The sequence below is a fragment of the Musca autumnalis genome, unplaced genomic scaffold (assembly GCF_047663935.1).
Source record: "Musca autumnalis isolate F117 unplaced genomic scaffold, ASM4766393v1 scaffold_197, whole genome shotgun sequence".
NCBI classification, from domain to species: domain Eukaryota; kingdom Metazoa; phylum Arthropoda; class Insecta; order Diptera; family Muscidae; genus Musca; species Musca autumnalis.
Window position 1 is genome coordinate 30,939 of NW_027411752.1, and position 24,083 is coordinate 55,021.

Genomic DNA, 24,083 nt, shown 5'->3' on the forward strand with positions numbered 1-24,083 from the left:
TTTTTTTTTTTGATAACGCCCAAAACTATGCTATATTTAAACGATGTCATTTTCAAGTAATATATTCAAGTGTACGGTAAAAGATATTGTTCTTATTTTCCGATATATTTTTGAGACGGCAGAAATATATTTTTATAAATATTTTTTTTTTTGTCTTTTTTGTTTTATATGGCGGATTTTGGTATTTATTTATGTTAAAGTTGACCTTATGGCACAAAAGGAATTCCTATGACCTCCATGTTTTTTGTATATATACACTATAAAACATTTAAAATTTGTGCCTAAAATTATGCTATAAAATTTATAGAAATAAGGATAGTATACAGGGTATAATTCACTGGAATCAAAATTTGGAATGTATCTAAATTATACTAAAAATTCATAAAATTAAACATAAAGTTATAGAAATTATCCAAAATTTGGAATGAGCCTAAATTTATAAGCATTTTTAAATATAAATATAAAATTCACTGGGTTCTAAATTTGGAATGTTTTAGTTTCAAAGTTTACAAATGAAAATTCAAAAATACTGATTTTTTTAGAAAATACATATAAAATTAATAAAATGAGAACAACTTGTACATGTTTCATCCTGTTAAGGTTTGTGTTGATCGCACCAGCGTCAAATCGAGTACACCCACACTTCCCTTCGAACACTCGAGTTCAGGTTCGGGTGTAAGACTTTTGCTTGCCTCTTGTTCTTCTGGCGTTTGACTATGTCTACTTTTCAGCGACAAATCTATAGGTTCTTCTTGAACATCCGCATCATCGTCGGCGGCAGCAGCAGCCGAATGATCACCACCATCCAGTTTATGATAACTCTCTTGACTCTTTAAGGCGGGTAAAATAAATGCCGGTGGAGATCCTGCCAGAGCAGCCGAACTTATGACAGTCGATGGCGGTGGTAGTTGTGTAAATGCAAACGGCGCAAATGGACTATGCAGAGGCTCAGAATGACTACGAAATATTTGTAGAAATTGTTGTCGTCTCCTTTCCCTTTCATCGGAATCCTCCTCATTTGTACCATTATCCAAAGACTGATGGGCAGAATTACAATTCCTTTCAGATTTTAACAATTGTTGGTGGTGCTGGTGACTGTGGTGGCTATGGCTATGGTGGCGAAGGCTTGCCGTACTAGTACAATCATCTGTGGGATCTCCCGCTGAAGAGGCCCCCGAATCACTGGGTGTATCACTAAGGCGGGATTCACTATGGCTTTTGTTGTTATTGTTATTATTATTGCTGTTATTGTTGCCGCTTGACAGCGTCTCCGAACCGTTGAAAAATTTCGCAGGATTAAGAAAATTACTTAAATTACTCCCCACATTTCCCGCCAAAGTATTTACATTATTATTATGGCTATTAGTTCCGGGTATGCTCAGGGCTGTTGCCCCACTTATGGCTGATTTTATACAGGGATTTGTCTTATCCTGATAGGTTTGTCGCGCATGTATTTGATGCAGCCTCGCCAATTGTTCTAAATTACTGTTCGAATTTCCACTGCCGGTTTGTCCTCCTGATCCGCTGTTTGTTTGTTGTTCTTGTAGCAGGCAATGTATCTTGAACCAGTTTGATCTTCGTCCATAGCGTGATCCACTTTTTGACATTCCAACTAAAAGGCATTTGCGTAGACGACAGGCCTTGCAGGCTGTGCGGTTCTTTTTATTGATGACACAGTCACCGTTATTTTTACAGCCCGCGATGGCGGATATGTTGTTGTAGGTGCGACCAAAGAATGACTGAAAAGAGAAAATCAGAAGTATTGGATATATTAAAAATTAAGAAAGAGAAAAATGGAATAACAATTTTTAGGAATATTTGTCTAAATAGATTAAAATGGGCACATCTAGGTCATAAAAGGTCAGTCTGGGTAGTTTGAGGTCTTATAGTCCCTATAATCAACTTCAAGGTCTCACATGAACTACAGAAGGCCCATAGAAGAGCTTGAGGTCTTCTATATCTCATAGCAGAGATCGAAATCTTCTACGTCTCACAGAAGAGCTTTAGGTCTTCTATGCCGCATAGAAGAGCTTTAGGTCTTTTATGCCGCATAGGAGAGATTAAGTTCTTCAATGTCTCATAGAAGAGCTTTAGGTCTTCTATGCCGCATAGAAGAGCTTTAGGTCTTTTATGCCGCATAGGAGAGATTAAGTTCTTCTATGTCTCATAGAAGAGCTTTAGGTCTTCTATGCCGCATAGATGAGCTTTAGGTCTTCTATGCCGCATAGAAGAGCTTTAGAAGAGCATTAGGTCTTCTATGTACCGCATAGAAGAGCTTTAGGTCTTCTATGTACCGCATAGAAGAGCTCTTGGTATTTTATGTACCGCATAGAAGAGCTCTTGGTCTTTTATGTACCGCATAGAAGAGCTTTAGGTCTGCTATGCCGCATAGAAGAGCTTTAGGTCTGCTATGCCGCATAGAAGAGCTTTAGGTCTGCTATGCCGCATAGAAGAGCTTTAGGTCTGCTATGCCGCATAGAAGAGCTTTAGGTCTGCTATGCCGCATAGAAGAGCTTTAGGTCTTCTATGCCGCATAGAAGAGCTTTAGGTCTTCTATGCCGCATAGAAGAGCTTTAGGTCTTCTATGCCGCATAGAAGAGCTTTAGGTCTTCTATGCCGCATAGAAGAGCTTTAGGTCTTCTATGCCGCATAGAAGAGCTTTAGGTCTTCTATGCCGCATAGAAGAGCTTTAGGTCTTCTATGCCGCATAGAAGAGCTTTAGGTCTTCTATGCCGCATAGAAGAGCTTTAGGTCTTCTATGCCGCATAGAAGAGCTTTAGGTCTTCTATGCCGCATAGAAGAGCTTTAGGTCTTCTATGCCGCATAGAAGAGCTTTAGGTCTTCTATGCCGCATAGAAGAGCTTTAGGTCTTCTATGCCGCATAGAAGAGCTTTAGGTCTTCTATGCCGCATAGAAGAGCTTTAGGTCTTCTATGCCGCATAGAAGAGCTTTAGGTCTTCTATGCCGCATAGAAGAGCTTTAGGTCTTCTATGCCGCATAGAAGAGCTTTAGGTCTTCTATGCCGCATAGAAGAGCTTTAGGTCTTCTATGCCGCATAGAAGAGCTTTAGGTCTTCTCATAGAAGAGCTTTAAGTCTTCTATGTCTCATAGAAGAACTATAAGCCTTCTATGTCTTATAGAAGAGCTTTAGGTCTTCTATGTCTTATAGAAGAGCTTTAGGTCTTCTATGTCTCATAGAAGAGCTTTAGGTCTTCTATGTCTCATAGAAGAGCTTTAGGTCTTCTATGTCTCATAGAAGAGCTTTAGGTCTTCTATGTCTCATAGAAGAGCTTTAGGTCTTCTATGTCTCACAGAAGAGCTTTAGGTCTTCTATGTCTCATAGAAGAGCTTTAGGTCTTCTATGTCTCATAGAAGAGCTTTAGGTCTTCTATGTCTCATAGAAGAGCTTTAGGTCTTCTATGTCTCATAGAAGAGCTTTAGGTCTTCTATGTCTCATAGAAGAGCTTTAGGTCTTCTATGTCTCATAGAAGAGCTTTAGGTCTTCTATGTCTCATAGAAGAGCTTTAGGTCTTCTATGTCTCATAGAAGAGCTTTAGGTCTTCTATGTCTCATAGAAGAGCTTTAGGTCTTCTATGTCTCATAGAAGAGCTTTAGGTCTTCTATGTCTCATAGAAGAGCTTTAGGTCTTCTATGTCTCATAGAAGAGCTTTAGGTCTTCTATGTCTCATAGAAGAGCTTTAGGTCTTCTATGTCTCATAGAAGAGCTTTAGGTCTTCTATGTCTCATAGAAGAGCTTTAGGTCTTCTATGTCTCATAGAAGAGCTTTAGGTCTTCTATGTCTCATAGAAGAGCTTTAGGTCTTCTATGTCTCATAGAAGAGCTTTAGGTCTTCTATGTCTCATAGAAGAGCTTTAGGTCTTCTATGTCTCATAGAAGAGCTTTAGGTCTTCTATGTCTCATAGAAGAGCTTTAGGTCTTCTATGTCTCATAGAAGAGCTTTAGGTCTTCTATGTCTCATAGAAGAGCTTTAGATCTTCTATACCTCATAGAAGAGCTTTAGATCTTCTATACCTCATAGAAGAGCTTTAGATCTTCTATACCTCATAGAAGAGCTTTAGATCTTCTATACCTCATAGAAGAGCTTTAGATCTTCTATACCTCATAGAAGAGCTTTAGATCTTCTATACCTCATAGAAGAGCTTTAGATCTTCTATACCTCATAGAAGAGCTTTAGATCTTCTATACCTCATAGAAGAGCTTTAGATCTTCTATACCTCATAGAAGAGCGTTAGGTCTACTATGTCTCATAGAAGAGCTTTAGGTCTTCTATGTCTCATAGAAGAGCTTTAGGTCTTCTATGTCTCATAGAAGAGCTTTAGGTCTTCTATGTCTCATAGAAGAGCTTTAGATCTTCTATACCTCATAGAAGAGCTTTAGATCTTCTATACCTCATAGAAGAGCTTTAGATCTTCTATACCTCATAGAAGAGCTTTAGATCTTCTATACCTCATAGAAGAGCTTTAGATCTTCTATACCTCATAGAAGAGCTTTAGATCTTCTATACCTCATAGAAGAGCTTTAGATCTTCTATACCTCATAGAAGAGCTTTAGATCTTCTATACCTCATAGAAGAGCTTTAGATCTTCTATACCTCATAGAAGAGCGTTAGGTCTACTATGTCTCATAGAAGAGCTTTAGGTCTTCTATGTCTCATAGAAGAGCTTTAGGTCTTCTATGTCTCATAAAAGAGCTTTAGGTCTTCTATGTCTCATAGAAGAGCTTTAGGTCTTCTATGTCTCATAGAAGAGCTTTAGGTCTTCTATGTCTCACAGAAGAGCTTTAGGTCTTCTATGTCTCATAGAAGAGCTTTAGGTCTTCTATGTCTCATAGAAGAGCTTTAGGACTTCTATGTCTCATAGAAGAGCTTTAGGTCTTCTATGTCTCATAGAAGAGCTTTAGGTCTTCTATGTCTCATAGAAGAGCTTTAGGTCTTCTATGTCTCATAGAAGAGCTTTAGGTCTTCTATGTCTCATAGAAGAGCTTTAGGTCTTCTATGTCTCATAGAAGAGCTTTAGGTCTTCTATGTCTCATAGAAGAGCTTTAGGACCTTGAGATCTTCCATGTCGTATAGAAGACCTTGAGATCTTCCATGTCGCATTGAAGACCTTGAGATCTTTTATGTCGTAAAGAAGGCCTTGAGGTCTCCCATGTCGTATAGAAGACCATGATTTCTTATATTTCGTATAGATGACCTTGAGGTCTTCTATTTCGTATAGATGACATTGAGGTCTTCTATTTCATATAGAAGACCTTGAGGTGTTTTATTTCATATAGAAGACCTTGAGGTCTTCCATGACGTATAGAAGACCCTGATTTCTTCTATTTCGTATAGATGACCTTGAGGTCTTCTATTGCGTATAGACGACCTTGAGGTCTTCTATTTCATATAGAAGACCTTGAGGTCTTCTATTTCATATAGAAGACCTTGAGGTCTTCTATTTTATATAGAAGACCTTGAGGTCTTCTATTTCATATAGAAGACCTTGAGGTCTTCTATTTCATATAGAAGACCTTGAGGTCTTCTATTTCATATAGAAGACCTTGAGGTCTTCTATTTCATATAGAAGACCTTGAGGTCTTCTATTTCATATAAAAGACCTTGAGGTCTTCTATTTCATATAGAAGACCTTGAGGTCTTCTATGTCATATAGAAGACCTTGAGGTCTTCTATGTCGTATAGAAGACCTTGAGGTCTTCTATGTCTTTTAGAAGACCTTGAAGTCTTCTATGTCTTTTAGAAGACCTTGAGGTCTTCTATGTCGTATAGAAGACCTTGAGGTCTTCTATGTCGTATAGAAGACCTTGAGGTCTTCTATGTCGTATAGAAGACCTTGAGGTCTTCTATGTCGTATAGAAGACCTTGAGGTCGTCTATGCCGCATAGAACAGCATTAGGTCTTTCTATGTCGTATAGAAGACCTTGAGGTCTTTTATTTCATATAGAAGACCTTGAGGTCTTTTATTTAATATAGAAGACCTTGAGGTCTTCTATTTCATATAGAAGACCTTGAGGTCTTCCATTTCATGTATAAGACCTTGAGGTCTTCTATGTCGTATAGAAGACCTTGAAGTCTTCTATGTCGTATAGAAGACCTTGAGGTCTTCTTTGTCGTGTAGAAGACCTTGAGGTCTTCTATGTCGTATAGAATACCTTGAGGTCATCTATGTCGTATGGAAGACCTTGAGGTCTTCTATGTCGTATAGCAGACCTTGAGGTATTCTATGTCGTATAGAAGACCTTAAGGTCTTCTATGTCGTATAGAAGACCTTGAGGACTTCTATGTCCTATTGAAGACCTTTAGGTCTTCTTTTACCTATAGAGGTCCATAAATTCTTTTAAACCCTATACAAGACGGTGAAGTATTCTGTGACGTATAGACTTATTCTAAAAATACCATTTTAATTTCAATTTAATTAACACTTTCAAGCTTCATTACGGCTTTAGCTTGTTTTTCATTTCGTTCGTCTTAAAAAATCATAAAAATGGAGCATCTACCTCACCAAAGATGAGTTCAAATATTTGTTTTGTTTTTCAGCTATTAATTATTTGCCACTTACAAAGAGGTTTCTTTTATGGGTGTGCTTTGGAAAGTAAATTACATTTTAAAAGCCTCTAAACTTTGGCACATAAAAAATTGCCAGATTCTCTTTACGTTGTTCATATTTTACAAAGAGATGAGTTCAACTATAATTTTGTTATAATTACATAGAGCAAAAAATAAAAAGTGTGGTGCTTTTTATTCGCATTAGTCTACATTTCAGAGTTAACAGGCTTACGTTAAAAGCCATTTGTTAGGCCTGTACGTTCTACGTTTTCTTTCTAATTTAAAATGTAATTATAATTAATTACAATTATTTATATAAAAGCTGATAGTATTTTACGCTCTTAGATAGATGGCCAGGGTTGCCTTTTGTGAGATATATATTTTTTCTATAAAGTATCTAAAGGGAAATGTTTATTATAGAAAGTGATAATACAATATCAATGCAATACCCAAATATTACAGTCTGCAGGGCGGCCAAGTCTAAGATGGAGTACGAAAGTGGAGGATGAGATAATAAACATGTTATTCAAAAGTGGGAAATAAATGCAACAAATTGTGGGTCAAATGTTCTGCAGAGGACTCCTTAAGTTAGTAGGTATCTGCTTGTCGATATTAGTTTATGAACCAAACTCCAAAAATTACAGATCCTTTTAATTATGAAGTATAGTGATTTATTCTTCTTTTTATGAAAAAAAAACTCACATAACTGTTTACCCATTTTATTCTTTTAAAATCCACCCCATGCCTGGTAACCCTCATAACTTTTTATACCAATAAAAAAATCTCTAATTAACATTTCATTTTGTTAGCTGCTAAATGCTCTTCAGATTAATAACTAACTGAAGCTTTGGCTTTAAATCTGAATCAGATTATCGTAGAGAACATTTTGTAAATTATCATAGATTACAAGTGTTAACATTTTGCATAAATTTACATAAAGATAAGCTAGGGATTTTAAACACGTTGCTGGTGTTGTTGTTGAAATTAATTACATTTAATTATAAGTAAAGATAACTTTAGAATTTGAAATGGCAAATAGTCGAGAACATGCTATGGAAACTGGCTTTAAGAAGGGGATTTTCTATTACAATTTTAAGAACGAAGAAGAGTAGGTATGCTCAGAAAGTGGTGGTATTAAATTAAGTGGTAACAAGTAAAATAGGTAAGACAAAACTATAGTCGGATATGGTCGACCATGGGACAACCTATGCCACTCCTTTTGGCCATTAACTTTTGTCGAAAAAAATATAATTTTGTAAACAATAATAATTATCCCCTAAAAGAAAATGGGTGACGTAGGGTATGAAAGACACCAAGGAACGGTCCTGACCGGTTTTAACATGACAAAGCCCAGAATTTATCTTGGTACCTATTTCATCTCAAGTGGGTACTGACGTCCACGTGGTGTCACCTGGAGAGTTGCTTTAACACCCGTTAAAGGTAGTGAGCTAATATGTGCAGCGCGTTCACCCATAAGAACGTTACAAACTTGGGGTTGGGCGTCGGGTTAGTAACCCTCCCCTAGAAAAAGCAGCTTACTATGAGAAAACGAAAGAAAAGAAAAACAAACCCCTCTAAAGTTGACGAACCCCGCAAACGTTTTAAGGACTACGATCTGTGAATCTGCACCTGGAATGTTCGCACTCTTTACAGAGAAGGTGCAGCCTACGCATTGATATATGTACTTGAAAGGTACAAGGCCGATATAACTGTTATACAGGAAATACGATGGAACGGGAAAGGCATCACAACAACACCTAAAGGTGACGCACTGTATTATAACTGCCATGACACAAAGCATGAGTTTGGTTGCGGATTTGTAGTTGGTCGGAGATTAAAATATCTGGTCTCCAGCCTCACCCCAGTGAATGAAAGACTCGTCACAATCCGATTAAAAAACAAAAAATTCTCAGCTTTATTTGCGCTCATGCTCCCACTGAAGAAAAGGACGAACAGACCAAAGATATATTTTACGAGCGCTTAGAAGAAACTTATGACCGTTGTCCTGCCCATGACAATAAAATTATTCTATTTTAATGCCAAAATTAGAAAGGAGAATATCTTTGGCCCAGCAGTCCGGAAATTCTGTCTCCACAGTAAAACATCAGACAACGGTATGAGGCTGATGGACTTTGCAGCTGCAAAAAACATGGTAGTTAGCAGTATCAGATTTAAGCATCTCGATATTCATAAGGGCACCGGGCTGTCGCCAGATTAAAGAACAAGTAATCAAATTGATAATGTTGTGATAGATGGAAGATATTCATCGAGCGTGTTGGATGTACGATCGTTCCGAGGAGCAAACATAGATTCGGATCACTACCTTGTTGCAGCAAAGGTACGTACCCGTCTAAACGTTGCAAATAAAGCACGAACAGATACAACACGGAAGTTGGACATCGATAGGCTGCAAACACAACAGATTGCCACAGCATATTCCACTCAACTAGCCCAATTGCCTAATAGGAAATTTTTTCAAATAAAAATATAGAAAGCACTCCTCATTCCGATGACATATCAGCACAATTGCAAAATATTGCTCACTCCATTCAAACAGCCGCAAAATCCATACTTGGATACCAGAGACCTCCATCAAGGAGTCCATGGTATGGCCAGGAGTGTCGTGCTGCTACCGAAGAGAAAAATGTGGCATATAGGGCGACTCTACAATCAGTAGCAACACGTAGCGCATGAGAAAAGTATCGCGAGAAAAGAAGAGAAGAGAAACATCTTTTACGGAGGAAAAAGAGAGAAATGGAAAGACGGGAGTGTGAAAAAATCGAGATATACAGGAGCCAGAATGAAGTCCGAAAGTCCTACCAAAGAGTGAAACATCAAACTGATGGCTTTGGAACTGGCATATCCTCCTGTAGAGACCAGCAAGGTAATCTGGTAACTGGTACAGATAGTGTGCTGAGGATATGGAAAGAGCATTTTTCCAAACTGTTGGTATCCGATAGTAGCGAAGACGGCAAATCCTGGAGAAGACCCAAGAGATGCAGATCGACACCTACCACCTTTTTGTCGATTATAAAGCAGCCTTCGACAGCCCGCTACGTTCAAAGGTATTCCAACCCATGTCTGAATTTGGTATCCCCGCAAATCTCATTCGGCTTTGTAAATTGACTCTAACTGACACAATATCTTCAGTTAAAATAGGAAAGACCCTCTCCGAAGAGTGTTGTACCAAAAGAGGTTTCAGGCAAAGAGACAGCCTTTCGTGTGATCTTTTCAACATCCTGCTAGAAAAGGTTATACGAGAGGCAAACGTCAAAAGAAGTGGCACAATCTACACCAATAGCCACAAATTACATGCTTATGCTGATGATATAGACATCATGGGACGATCAGTAGAAGAAGTAACCGATATCTACATGAAGGTCGAAGGAGAATCTGCTCAAGTGGGTTTGGCGGTAAACGGCGAGAAGACCAAGTTGATGGTGTCGACGCGCAATGCGTCCATTGAGATCCGATTAACTCTTGAAGTTGGTTCCTATAATTTTGAGGTAGTAATAGACTTCGTATACCTCGGCACTGCCGTAAACACAACAAACGACATTAGTTGTGAAATAAAAAGAAGAATTGTATTGGCCAACAGATGCTACTTTGGCTTAAGTAAGCACTTCAAAAACAAAGCCACAACTCGTCAAACAAAAATAACGCTTTACAAAACACTGATACTACCAGTGCTGATGTATGGTTCCGAAGCCTGGGTACTTGCGCAAGCAGACAAGGCAGTGCTTGGTGTGTTTGAGAGAAAATTTCTTCGAAAGATCTATGGACCAATCTGCGTTGACGTTGAGTATCGACGTCGTATGAACCACGAGCTGTATTTGCTAAATAACGACATCAGTATAGTTAAGCTTATCGAGATGCAACGATTGCATTGGCCATATCATAAGAATGAGCGATAATGAACCCGCAAAAAATGCGTATAAATACGTTCCACATGGCGGTGCAGGCAGAATTTGCAGGCCTAAGCTTAGATGGAGCAAACAAGTAAATGAAGACATGAAAAGGCGCGGTATTCCAGAAAGGGAAGCAACACACAGAATGAATTGGATATATTTTCTTAGTTCGGCTTATGGCACAAATGTTCTGGAATAGGCCAGCTAAGTAAGTAAAGAAAATGAAGTATTGGCATTAATGGAAAGGTCTAATGATGCTCTCCTCATGTAAAAGCTTCATCGGCCAAATTTGCCCTCCAGAGAAAAGGCTATGTTTGAGGGGATAAAAATGCAGACATGGTCCATACTTTGCACATCGTGAAATTTCTACCAGAGTTAGATGATGTTCAATATGGACTCAATAGGTCCACTCCTTCGGGTACCTCCCACACAAAATTTCGGAAAAGTTCATTTTAGGACCTGCTCTCGAATCGCTTTGGTTTTTTGTTGTAGCATTTTGTATTCACTGCTTCCTATGCGACGGTATAAGTTTCGTCAGGGGCAAGTCCATACTTTCTGAGAAAATAGCCTGAAAGTTACAAAAAACCCCTATGACACCGTGTGAAGTGGTTGGAGCCCAAGATAACTCTCGAACGCACCTGCCGATTCGGTCCAAAATGTGGCCTTCGTAATATTTTGTGCAAACTTAGTTTAAGTTCGAAGATAAGCCATATCGGTCCACTCCTTCTGGTACCTCCCCCACAAAAGTTCAAAAATGTTCGGAAAAATAGTGCGCACGATAACTCTTGATGGGAGCGACCGATTTGGTCCATACTTTACACATCCTCATATATCTTCCAGATCAAGATCAGGTTCAAATATGGACTATATTTGTCCACTCCATCCGGTACCTCCCACACAAAATTTCGGATAAATTCACTTAAAGACCTGCTATCGTATCACTTTGATTTTTGTTGAAGCAACTTGCATTCGCTGCCTCAATTAAAATGGTAAAAATTTTTTCAGGGGCAAGTCCATACATCTTGAGCAAACAGCCCGAAGGGTGTAAAAAACCCGCCATGGCACCATATGTAGTGGCTGGAGATCCACTTCCAAAATGGCCAATGTCGATCCATTCCTTTAAGTATCTCCTCCGCAAAACTTTTGATCTTTAATCCTAATCAATATTTTTGTCGGTTTATACGCCCAACATTTTTAAAACCCCCTAAATACATACGTTTTTTGGGAAGAATTGTTTCAATATACACAGGCTGAGGGTATATCTCTGTCGGCGAAGGCAACTGATACTTTTTTACTTGTTAAATGTGTTTTTAAACTTGTGGGTTATAAAAATATTAGTTTTATGCCTGGAAAAAACTTATGCTTCCTCGTCAAAACGTGGATATCTTGGAAACTAGAGCAGATAGGAAAATTCCGACTAAGAAACCGATCCTAGAAACCACCTATATCTCAAAAAAGTAAAAAATTGCGTATGGAACATTTAAGCATGACACCGACATGATCAACCGATTTGGTCCAAAATTTGACCTTGTCATATTTTGTCCAAGCTTAGTTTAAGTTCGAAGATGGGCAACAGATTCCGATACTTCCCCTCAATATATAAAAAATGGTATGCACGATGTCTCTTGAACGGGGCAACCAATTTGATTCAAACTTTGGATCTCCTAATATTTTGTCCAAATTTAGTTTAACTTCTAAAATGGCCGATATCAATCTTCTCCTTAGAGTACTCCTTCCCCCAAAAAAGTTCAACTTTTGTGTCTATGTGTAGTTTAGGGTCTGCGCGAAGATGCTTTGGAAATGTATATCAATGCTGTTCGTTGTGGTCCTGTTTACAGCGGTTTTATGTTTTCCGTGGGCAAGTCCATGCTTCCTGGCATATTGGTCCAAAAGTTATACGATGACCCACTGAAATGACTGGAGGCGCGACATCTATGGAAAATATGACTCTCAAAATAAGATTCTCTTCCATAATGGACTATGTCGGTCCATTCCTTTAAGTAACTTCTCCGCAAAACTTTTAAACTTTAATCATAATTTTTGTCGACAAGTTCAAATGCCCAAAAAGGGTAACAAATATAATATAATGATAAGACCCTAAATACATTCGATCTGTCCGTATATGAAAGTTTCAATTCACATAAGCTGAGGGTATATCTCTGTCGACTAATACTTTTTTACTTGTTTTGTATAACATTCTTTCATTTCAACACCTTGGAGTACCTTCAGCTTTAACTGGCGTCAAATTTACCCTTTCTATAATTCTAGTAATGAAATCCACAACTCTTCATTTGTTTAATTTGCTGAAGATATAAATGGCACAATAAATATTAATTAAATAAACAATTTATCCAATTCAACTGAGCCAGTCACCAGCCAAACTACCTCATGCTGGTCTGGTGTTATAGTTATGACACCACAAACGAATAGAATAAAAGGTACTCAAGCTTCCGTGACTAGCAGCTGACAGTGGCAAATGTCAAAAAGGGTACTTTAGCAACATATGAAAGAAACAATGAGCATGTGTTCAGTTAACACAAAGAGAGATGATAATGATGATGGTGATCATCATAATCGTTATAATAATCATGATGATAATGATGCTGCTGCTACTTTAATGCTGATGACTATGAAAAACAAAATACAATTTTTCAAAGTTGTGCATATTCTGTTTTGTTGTTTGTTGTTCAAATCAAAAAGTCAAGGTCATTTTACAAAACCATCTTCACATACATCAACAAGTTGTTTTATTTTATTTTGTTTAAGATCAACCACCAGATGTGGCATTCAAATAGAAAAGAAGATGTAGAATAAACACCCCACCAAATAACAAGTTCTTATTTAAGGCAGAAGTAGCAGCAGTCAGTACTCGGATTTAGAAAATCACTGTCATTGTTATATGAAAATAGCTCTGAAGAACAACTGCATGAAGGAGAAGAAGAATAAATGAGTGTTTCGTGTACCATAAATATGGAATTAATGAATAGTTTTAGCATCACTTATTTGTACCCTACATCTATTCAAGTCTAACATACTCAAATTGAACACTGGAGAGAGGCGAATTATCACAGTTTATAATTAATTGAATTTTAATCGAGCTAACATGACCTAAGGAGTTTGTATTGAAAACGTGAATTCTAGCGAAGTCCCACACACCCGACCAATATGCTACGTTCGTTCGCAGTTGGTTTAATTCAGCTCATCAGGCATATCGGATGTGAATGTCTAGAATGTTCTAAACTGGGGGAAATCGCCTAGAATATGACCTATTTTTAAACAGAATAGTGTGATCACCTGACTCAGGCAATCAATATTCGCAGCGGAAAATAAAATGACTATGAGTTTCTCCAAAAACAAAATATGCGGAAAGTGTAATAAAATTATAACAGTACGACGGGTGTTATTGATTTGTCACACCTTGTCACCATCAAGCGATCGTCAGCAAATTTCCCACATATGTGGGTGCCTTGGCATTTATGGTCGAAGGTGATGTGGTATTTATACATCCTAAGGGAAAATACAGTGTGGAGGAGACTGAGGAACTCGTGTGAAGTTCAAGCTCGAGCAAGCTTTCAGATACAGGTAGGATCAAGAACATTGTAAAGCTCAGAACACATAGAAAACAGTTGTCTGGGGCTCAACGGCGCAGGTTCAAGAAGCAACAAGGCTATATGGGAGGATGTTCTAAAAATATATCGCGGACACTCCCTCTACTTATTCGAAAGCGGGAAAGAGGATCAGATCTCCCTCGGAGCCGAACACTGTATGTCGAAGAAAAATAAAAATAGCTCCATACCTTCAAATGTTTCGGCAAAACCGCACCAAGAACTACGCAAATGAGACTATTAGGGGACTTCTTTGGCAAAGGGCGACAAAGGGAACTCGAACATCAAGAAGGTGTATGACCGGAAGCGGATGCCTTGGGACCTCCAGCTATACTTGCTGCAAGTTCACAAATTATTAACGATAGGACAGTTGCCGAACCGGACAACTATGAAGCCAGGATGGATGCAAGCCAGTCTACGGCTGGCAAGACCGATTCTTTGGGCAGGGACGACCTACACAGAACTCTGAAGGCTATCAAGGATAGCTAAGAGAGAAAAATCTTCTAGAGAGCTTCTAGACCAACTGGATAGTCTTGTTCCAGATAAGCAGAATCAAGACATGCTGCCAGTGAGCATGCTACTCAACTTAAGTGATGACGAGCTGGGCACCACGGTGATCCCAGCCAAGTCAACTGGGGAAGACAAGAGTAAAATTGACAAGAGTAAAATAGAAATTGACTCAGATGTTCAACCAGATGCAAGTCCAGTTCCAGATGGTCATGTATCGGAACATGCGGGTAGTAAACTTCGAAGGCAGGATTGACTGATGATGGGGAATCCAAGGAAGCTCCAACAACAGCCAATTATCCTAAGGACAGATCTGCTAGAGAAGAAAAAGATACAAAGCGCTATAAACGTGCTGGAACCTATCTACTGAGATTTGTGGGACGAGACCCGAATTTGCATACCGAGAAGGGGGTTTTTTTCATCAGAAGCATGTTGAAGAAGTTCGAGAGAACTTTACCTTGTGTACCCCGACGAGAACTTCAGGTGGACTAGATATTCGTTCCGACCCCTGCTCAAATCAAAGCCTCTAAAAAGCCTGCCGTGACAAGCACAACAAGTAGAAGATACAAAACTTATTACCCAAAGCAAAAAAGGTGGAGTCGATCTCTGATCCGAAGCCGAACTCAACCCAGAAGCGAATGACAGATGCTAAAGAGTCTACACCTAAACCTAATGACCTTCGTAAAGGAGAACATTGATGAAGGGGTCTTCCGCTAAGTCCAACTTAAAGCCGGGAGGCTTTGGTAAAGCGGAGGAAAAATCGGGTTTAGGGACTTTTACAGGCTGCAAAGAAGCCAAGGTGGCAGGACCAGAAATAAAATAAAATATAATAATAAAATAAAATAAAAAAATTAAATGAAATAAAATGAAGTTAAATAAAATAAAATAAAGTAAAACAAAATAAAATAAATAAAATGAAATAAAATAAAAAAATTAAATGAAATAAAATGAAGTGAAATAAAATAAAATAAAATAAAATAAAATAAAATAAAATAAAATAAAATAAAATAAAGTAAAACAAGATAAAATAGTTAAATTATATTTAAATAAAATAAAGTAAAATAAAATAAAATAAAATAAAATAAAATAAAATAAAATAAAATAAAATGAAATAAAATAAAATAAAATAAAATAAAATAAAATAAAATAAAATAAAATAAAATAAAATAAAATAAAATAAAATAAAATAAAATAAAATAAAATAATAACATAAAAAAATTAAATGAAATAAAATGAAGTGAAATAAAATAAAGTAAAACAAAATAAAATAAATTAAATTATATTTAAATAAAATAAAATAACATAAAATAAAATAATAAAATAAAATAAAAAATAAAATAAAAAATTAAAGTAAAATAAAATAAAATAAATTAAATTATATTTAAATAAAATAAAATAAAATAAAATAAAATAAAATAAAATAAAAAAAGTAAAATAAAATTAAATAAAATAAAGCAAAATAAAATTAAATAAAATAAAGTAAAACAAAATAAAATAAAAAAATTAAATAAAATAAAGAAAAATAAAATAAAATAAAGTGAAAAAATTAAATTAAATTAAAAAAATTAAAACAAAATATAAATAAAACAAAATGAAATAAAATAAAACATAATAAAATGAAATAAAATAAAAATAAACTCTCAAATAGTTTAGTCTTGAAATAAAATAAAATAAAGTAAAACAAAATAAAATAAATTAAATTATATTTAAATAAAATAAAATAAAAAAGTAAAATAAAATTAAATAAAATAAAGCAAAATAAAATTAAATAAAATAAAGTAAAACAAAATAAAATAAAAAAATTAAATAAAATAAAGAAAAATAAAATAAAATAAAATAAAATAAAGTGAAAAAATTAAATTAAATTAAAAAAATTAAAACAAAATATAATAAAGTGAAATAAAATAAAACATAATAAAATGAAATAAAATAAAAATAAACTCTCAAATAGTTTAGTCTTCGGAGTTTGGAAGTTCGGAATGGAGTGCATCGCAGGGTGGAAGTTCGTAATGGGTTGGTTCTAACGTTGAAAGTTCGGCGTGGGGTGCTTCGCAGGGTGGATGTTCGGAATGGGTTGGTGGAGGTTGGAAGTTCGGAATGGGATTGTTGCTAGGGTGGAAGTTCGGAGTGGGTGGTTGGTTCGAAGGGTGAAAGATCGGAAAAAAGTAATTCGATCCTTATAATTTCTTGTCATTACCGTGTTTTCCCTATTTCTGAACAAAATCTCCCGTCGAAACGTGTACATTGGCAAAGAGAACGTTTACCCCGCAAATTTTAGGCTAACTTATCAATATTTAGTCTGCAAAACCAAAATGCAAAGTTTTCTGTGGAACGAAGGAGCACAATTTTTTTGCAAAATCTTAGCAAAATACACTTTGCAGTTACAACTTTTCAGTTAGCGGAGGAAACGTTTGTGGAACAGAAATCAAAAAGAGAGCAACTTTTTTTTTTTAAAATTGGCAAACTCAACTTATCATTAGCAACTTATCAGAAATAGGAATTCTGTGGAACGCAAAAATTTGCGAGTTATCAAAAATATTGCTAAGTGCAAAATGAAAAGTTGTTTCGTGGAATAGGGCCCTGGTCTGTGGAGAGGTGAAAGTCACATACATACACTTATGCAAAGTGCTCAAAACTGTCTCGGCTAAAATAGGACTGTACTGTTCGAAAGAAAGAGAAGTATCTGTTATTATCTGCTATATGGATGGAATGATCCTACACCTCTTTCGCGAAGCTAAGTACCTGGGTCTTTACTGTGTTATTATCTGCTAACAAAGTTGGATGGAGTGAAACTACATCTCTTCCCCGAATCTAAGTACCTTATGGACTGTCCGACTGCGATGGAAAATGACCTTGAGGAGAGATTTATTAAGAATCCATTCTTTAAAAAATTTTGATTATAAATCCACGCTTAGAAAAATATTGGGTTCAAATTCTACGCTTGAAACAAATTAATTATTATAACATGTATAGGTAAACCTGCTCTATGACTGAAGTTAAGATTTCTCAATTCCATTTTAGGTGGAAGTAATAATCAAGGTCAAATATCTGCAAAATGCACCTAATGCCCATACATATATCTTCCCATGAAAATTGCTCATTGTTGCATATTTTCATAAAAATTATATGACCATAGCATTTAATAAATTCTCACATTAATTTTGGTAAAAAAAAAACAAAAACCAAAATCTTTTATAAATTAAATCCCCACATGTGCGGAACCACCTTCAGTAAATTGCAAAACAAAGAAATCAATAATTTCATATTGAACTCATTAATGATGGGCTAGGGCAGGGGTTGCTCTCTTAATAGATCTTGAATCAAAAAACAAGCAAAATCATGTGTTTGTTGAAAGCCAAAAACAAAAACTAAATCGATTTTTAATTAACCCAACAAAGAAAAAATGGGGAACACAACGAAAATTATAACTTATCAAATGATGGGAACAAAATTTCAAGTGAATGAGGTGGTCTTTAAAAAAATCAAATCTTTTCATAGTTTTTGCTTTGCAAAAATACAACACAATGTTTATTGAATGTACTTTTTTTCTCTCTCCTAAAAAAAGATCTTCATTGAATTTGTGAACAAAAAAAGAGTAAAGCAAACTATATGAAAATGCAGTCAATCAATATAAAATTACACACATATTAGATGAGTTGGCAGAAAACGAATGTGTCTCACATTTTCAAATGATGATCAATAGCATGAGTCGATCGATGATCGATCAATAGATTTGTGTATAACTTTTTGCTAGGTTAGTTGAGTCATGCCTTTACAAAACAAAGTTCACAGCTGGTGAGGAGCAGGTAAAAGGGAAATCTTTACACAAAACCATGCTGGGACAACAACAACTATTGCTTTAAATAAAAAAGAAAAGTTCAATGTTTAACAATGAAGATCAATGAAAAGTTTTTGGAGGCTTGTCTCTTGAAACCAGTCATTACAAGAAAACATTTGTAAGGGCACAATTTTGTTATTCAAATTTCACATGAATTGGCACAAAATCTGAGACTATGAATTGCTTTTTTTTGGCAAATCAGCAAAATCTATTGATGAGTTCTATTTTTTTGCTCGTTTTGATTTCTTTATGATCCTGGACAATAATGTCCAAAATTAGTTACGCATATTTGTAATATAAGCTATGTAGCGGTATCCAGTTCACCCATTAATTTATATTTCATTCATATTTTATATGAAGTTTTTATGTATTGTTTTGTGGTTAGAGGTCAATAAGGTTATTGGTTATAAACGGTAGTTTATTTTTGTTTCCGTAATATGGGTAGCGTGAAGAAATCATATTAAAAAGCGTTTAAGGGTAATTAGCAATTATAAATGGTATTCAGAGTAGCCAATATGAGAGAGGTACCTCAGAAAGCATTTAAATCTACTTTTTAATATTTTGACAACCCCAATTACAATTACCACTCTTTTACTCCAGACGTCAATAAACTATTCATATTAATTTTGAATCAAGGATTTTCCGATATTTACAAACCAATCCATGTATCCCAAACCAATCCAAGTATCCCCCGGCTGCTGATTTTACCCTCCGCCTATAAGCTGACGAGGTGATATACACTTTGATACGTTGATAAATATGTTTCATTGAAATAACCCCAAGAATGTTTGGGAGAATTTGCAATCGATTTTGCCCATCCGTCCCTCTGTTGGCTGGCCGGTGCGAACGACAACTCTCGAATGGATCAATCGATTTGATCCAAACTATGCCTCTCGTAATATTCTGTAAATTTTTAATAAAAAATTTAAGAATTCGTCGATGTTTTAGAAATAATTTTTAAAAATTCGTGAATTTAAAAAAATTGTTTTAAGAATCATTGATTTTTTAAAAATATATTTTCAAGAATTCGGGAGTTTTTTAAAAATATTTCTTAAGAATTTTGGAATTTTTTAAAAATAATTTTCTAAGAATTCGGACATTTTTTAAAAAGAATTTTTAAGAATTCGTAGATTTTTTAAAAATATTCATTAAAACTTTGTGGATTTTTTAAAAATATTCATTAAAAATGTGTGGAATTTTTAAAAATATTTTTTGAAGAAATCGTGGATTTTTCAAAAATATTTTTTAAGAATTTGGGAATTTTTTAAAAATAATATTATAATAATATTAAGAATTCGGGGATTTTTTTAAATATTTATTAAGAACTAGCGGACCCGGCGAACTTCGTCTCGCTATTAAGGAATAAAATTTCATACAAAAACTCAATTTTCGATTTTTCCAATTTTCCGACTTTTCCACAGGGATTTTCCACAATTTTCTTCCGTAAAGACCTTCTTCACGAAAATGCGAATAACTGACAAAAAATTTTACAGAAATCGGCCTAGCCGTTCTCATTTTATGAATTACTATACATTTTTTACACCATTTTTATATATATAGATTTGTGGATTTTTAAACAACAATTTTTAATAAATCGTGGATAATTAATTTTTTTTTAAATTCGTGGATTTTTTAAAATATATTTATTAAGAATTTGGGGATTTTTTAAAAATATTTTTAAGAATTCGTGGATTTTTTAATTTTTTTAAGAATTCTTGGATTTTTTAGCATTTTTTTTTTAAATATTGAAAATATTGGGTTTTTTAAAAATATTTTTTAAGAATTGTTTAAAATATTTTTCTAAAAAATTGTGGATTTTCTACAAATATTTTGTAAAAATTCGTGGATTTTTTAAAAAATACTTTTTTAGAATTCGTGAATTAAAAAAATATTTTAGGAATTCGTGGATTTTTTAAAAATACTTTTTAGGAATTCGTTGATTTTTTTAAATATTTTTTTAAGAATTTGTGAATTTCTTTAAAATCTTTTATTTTTAAGAATTTGTTGGTTTTTTTTAAATATTTTTTTAAGATTTCGATTTTTTAAAAATATTTTGTAAGAATTCGTGGATTTTTCAAATATATATTTTTAAGAATTCGTGGATTTTTTAAAAATATTTTTTAAGAATTCTTGGATTTTTTAAAAATATTTTTTAAGAATTCGTGGATTTTTTAAAAAAATTTTTAAGAATTCGTGGATTTTTTAAAAATATTTTTTAAGAATTCGTGGATTTTTTAAAAATATTTTTTAAGAATTCGTGGATTTTTTAAAAATATTTTTTTAAGAATTCGTGGATTTTTTAAAAATATTTTTTAAGAATTCGTGGATTTTTTAAAAATATTTTTTAAGAATTCGTGGATTTTTTAAAAATATTTTTTAAGAATTCGTGGATTTTTTAAAAATATTTTTTAAGAATTCGTGGATTTTTTAAAAATATTTTTTAAGAATTCGTGGATTTTTTAAAAATATTTTTTAAGAATTCGTGGATTTTTTAAAAATATTTTTTAAGAATTCGTGGATTTTTTAAAATTATTTTTAAAGAATTTTTTTTTAAAATTTTTTAAAAATATGTTTCTAAAAAATCGTGAAATTTTTAAAAATACTTTTTAAGAATTCGTGGATTTAAAAAAAATATTTTTAGGAATTCGTAGATTTTTTTAAAATATTTTTTAAGAATTTGTGCATTTTTTAAAAACTTCTATTTTTATGAATTCGTGGATTTTTTTTAAATATTTTTTTTAAGATTTTGTGGATTTTTTAAAAATATTTTTTAAGAATTCGTGATTTTTTTAAAATATTTTTTTAAGAATTCGTTGATTTTCTAAAAAAATTTTGTAATGGTTCGTGAATTTTTTAAAATACTTTTTAAGAATTCGTGGATTTTTTAAAAATATTTTTTAAGAATTCGTTAATTTTTTAAAAATATTTTTTAAGAATTGTTTAAAAATATTTTTCTGAAAAATCGTGGATTTTAAAAAAATATTTTTTAAGAATTCTTTAATTTTTTAAAAATATTTTTTAAGAAGTGTTTAAAAATATTTTTCTGAAAAATCGTGGATTTTTAAAAAATATTTTTTTAAAAATATTTTTTAAGAATTCATGGAATTTTCAAAAGTATTTTTTAAAATGAGTGGATTTTTAAGAATGCTCGGATTTTGTAGGAATTTGTGGATTTTTTAAAAATATTTTTTAGGAATTCGTGGACTTTTTAAAAATATTTTTTTAAGAATTCGTGGATTTTTAAAAATATTTTTTAAGGATTCGCGGATTCTTCAAAAATATTTTTCAAGATTTCGTGGATTTTTTAAAATTTTTTAAGAATTCGTTGATTTTTTTAAATTTTTTTAAGAATTCGTGGATTTTTAAAATTTTTTTTAAGAAATCATGGATTTTTTAATAATATATTTTTTAGAATTTGTGGATTTTTTTAAAAATTTTATTTTAAGAATTCGTGGATTTTTTAAAAATATTTGTTTACGATTTCGTGAATTTTTTCAAAATATTTTTTTAAAAATTCGTGGATTTTTGTAATACTTTTTAAGAATTCGTGGGTTTTTTAAAAATATTTTTTAACAATTTCTTAAAAATATTTTTTTAACAATTCGTAAATTTTTTAAAATATTTTTTGAAGAATTCGTTGATTTTTTTCAAAATATTTTTTAAGAATTCGTGGATTTTTTAAAAATATTTTTTTACAATTTCTTAAAAATATTTATGTAACAATTCGTTTATTGTGTAAAAATATTTTTTAACAACTTCTTTAAAATATTTTTTAACAATCCGTGGATTCTGTGAAATAATAATATATTTTTTTAAAAAATTAGAGGATTTTCTAAAATTTTGTTTTTTGAATTTTTAAAAATAATTTTAAAAATTAATTTTTTTTAAGAATTCGTGGAAATGTATAAAAATATTTATTTAAAAATTTGTGGATTTTTTTAAAATATTTTTTTAAGAATTCGTGTTTTTTTTAAAGGTCTGCGTAAAGAAGACCACAAGTCTTCGTATAGAGGTCCTTAAGGACCAGGTTTAGAGGACCTCAAAGTCCTCGTATAGAGGACTTCAAGGTCCTCGTGTAGAGGACCTCAAGGACCTCTTATAGAAGACCACAAGGTCTTCGTATAGAACCACAAGGTCTTCGTATAGAAGACACTAGGCCTTCGTATAGAAGACAACAAGGTCTGCGTATAGAAGATCACAAGGTCTTCGTATAGAGGGCCTCAAGGTCCACGTGTAGAGGACCTCAAAGTCCTCGTATAGAGGACCTCAAGGTCCTCGTATAGAAGACCACAAGGTCTTCGCATAGAAGAGCACAAGGTCTTCGTATAGAAGAGCACAAGGTCTTCGTATAGAAGACCACAAGGTCTTCGTATAGAAGACAACAAGGTCTTCGTATAGAAGACAACAAGGTCTTCGCATAGAAAACCAAAAGGTCTTCGTATAGAAGACCACAAGGTCTTCGCATAGAAGACCACAAGGTCTTCGTATAGAAGACCACAAGGTCTTCGTATAGAAGACCACAAGGTCTTCGTATAGAAGACCACAAGGTCTTCGTATAGAAGACCACAAGGTCTTCGTACAGAAGACCACAAGGTCTTCGTATAGAAGACCACAAGGTCTTCGTATAGAAGTTCTCAAGGTCTTTGTAAAGAAAACCACAAGGTCTTTGTACAGAAGACCACAAGGTCTTCGTATAGAAGACCACAAGGTCTTCTTATAGAAGAACACAAGGTCTTCCTATTGAAGAACATAATGTCTTCCCATCGAAGATCTATAGAAGATCACAAGTTATTCTTATAGAAGATCAAAAGTCTTCTTATAGAATACCTAATGACCTTTTTATAGAAGACCGCAAGGTCATCTTATAGAAAACTATAAGGTCTTCTTATAGAAGACCACAAGATCTTCTTAAGAAGACCTTGTGGTCTTAGAAGAAAGAATTCTATAAGAAGGCCTTGTGTTTTTCTACAGAAGGACATTTGGTTTTTATATAAGAAGATTTTGTGTTCTTTTTATTCAAAAAAGTTTCAATATTTCCATATATGAAAATAGACTTACCTTACAACCTTCACATGTAAAGGCTCCAAAATGAAAACCAGCCGCTGGTTCGCCGCATACTTTACACAGCTGGTTCATCTGAAATACAAAAAAAAAATGATTAAATAAAACCGAATTGAAAATCAAATAAAAATGTCATTTGTAAAATATTCCCTACAAAATAGGAGAAGTAAAAGTTCAAAAATTTACATAATTGTTAATTAAGAAGTTAAAAGGCAAAATTTAACAATCCAGGCATGATTAGTCTTGTCTTTTGGGGGAAATTAAAACTTAAATTATGAGGCCAACTGCTGGGATGTAGTTTTCCAATCGACTTGATGAGTGATATTTAGCAATAACAAAACGAAATCAATTTTTTGTCCTGCAGCAATATTGGGACCTACTGTGCCGTGGTTACCATTGGGTCATTTGAAGAGCAAATAAAAAATTTTCCAACATCACTTTAGTTGCGTACAGGCAGCATTTTATGGTTGTCATAAACAACAAGGCGCGTTGTTGTTTTTCTCGTCAAAATGCAATTGGTTTTCATTTTTGCATAATTAAAGTTTGCCAGAAAAAATATTGGAAGCTCTGAAATGCAAATGTTGTAAAAACAGATTTGT

The 24,083-nt window shown here is 33.8% G+C and overlaps 1 protein-coding gene across 1 annotated transcript; it reads right to left on the bottom strand.

Moving 5' to 3' along the window:
- Window positions 1–23,573, bottom strand: eg (eagle). The gene is made up of 2 exons (XM_073964576.1): window positions 23,482–23,573; window positions 1–1,739 (listed from the first exon to the last, which is right to left on the bottom strand). Exons 1-2 carry the CDS (start codon window positions 23,557–23,559, stop codon window positions 588–590), a joined length of 1,230 nt encoding a protein of 409 aa, XP_073820677.1. The 5' UTR covers window positions 23,560–23,573; the 3' UTR covers window positions 1–587.
- Window positions 23,574–24,083: the final 510 nt, after the last annotated feature.

Bases quoted from the DNA above. Each gene is read 5' to 3' on its own strand.
- eg (XM_073964576.1), bottom strand. From the start codon at position 23,559: ATGAACCAGCTGTGTAAAGTATGCGGCGAACCAGCGGCTGGTTTTCAT. The intron at 1,740-23,481 runs GTAAGTCTATTT...TTCTCTTTTCAG, and splicing joins TTACATGTGAAGGTTGTAAG to TCATTCTTTGGTCGCACCTA.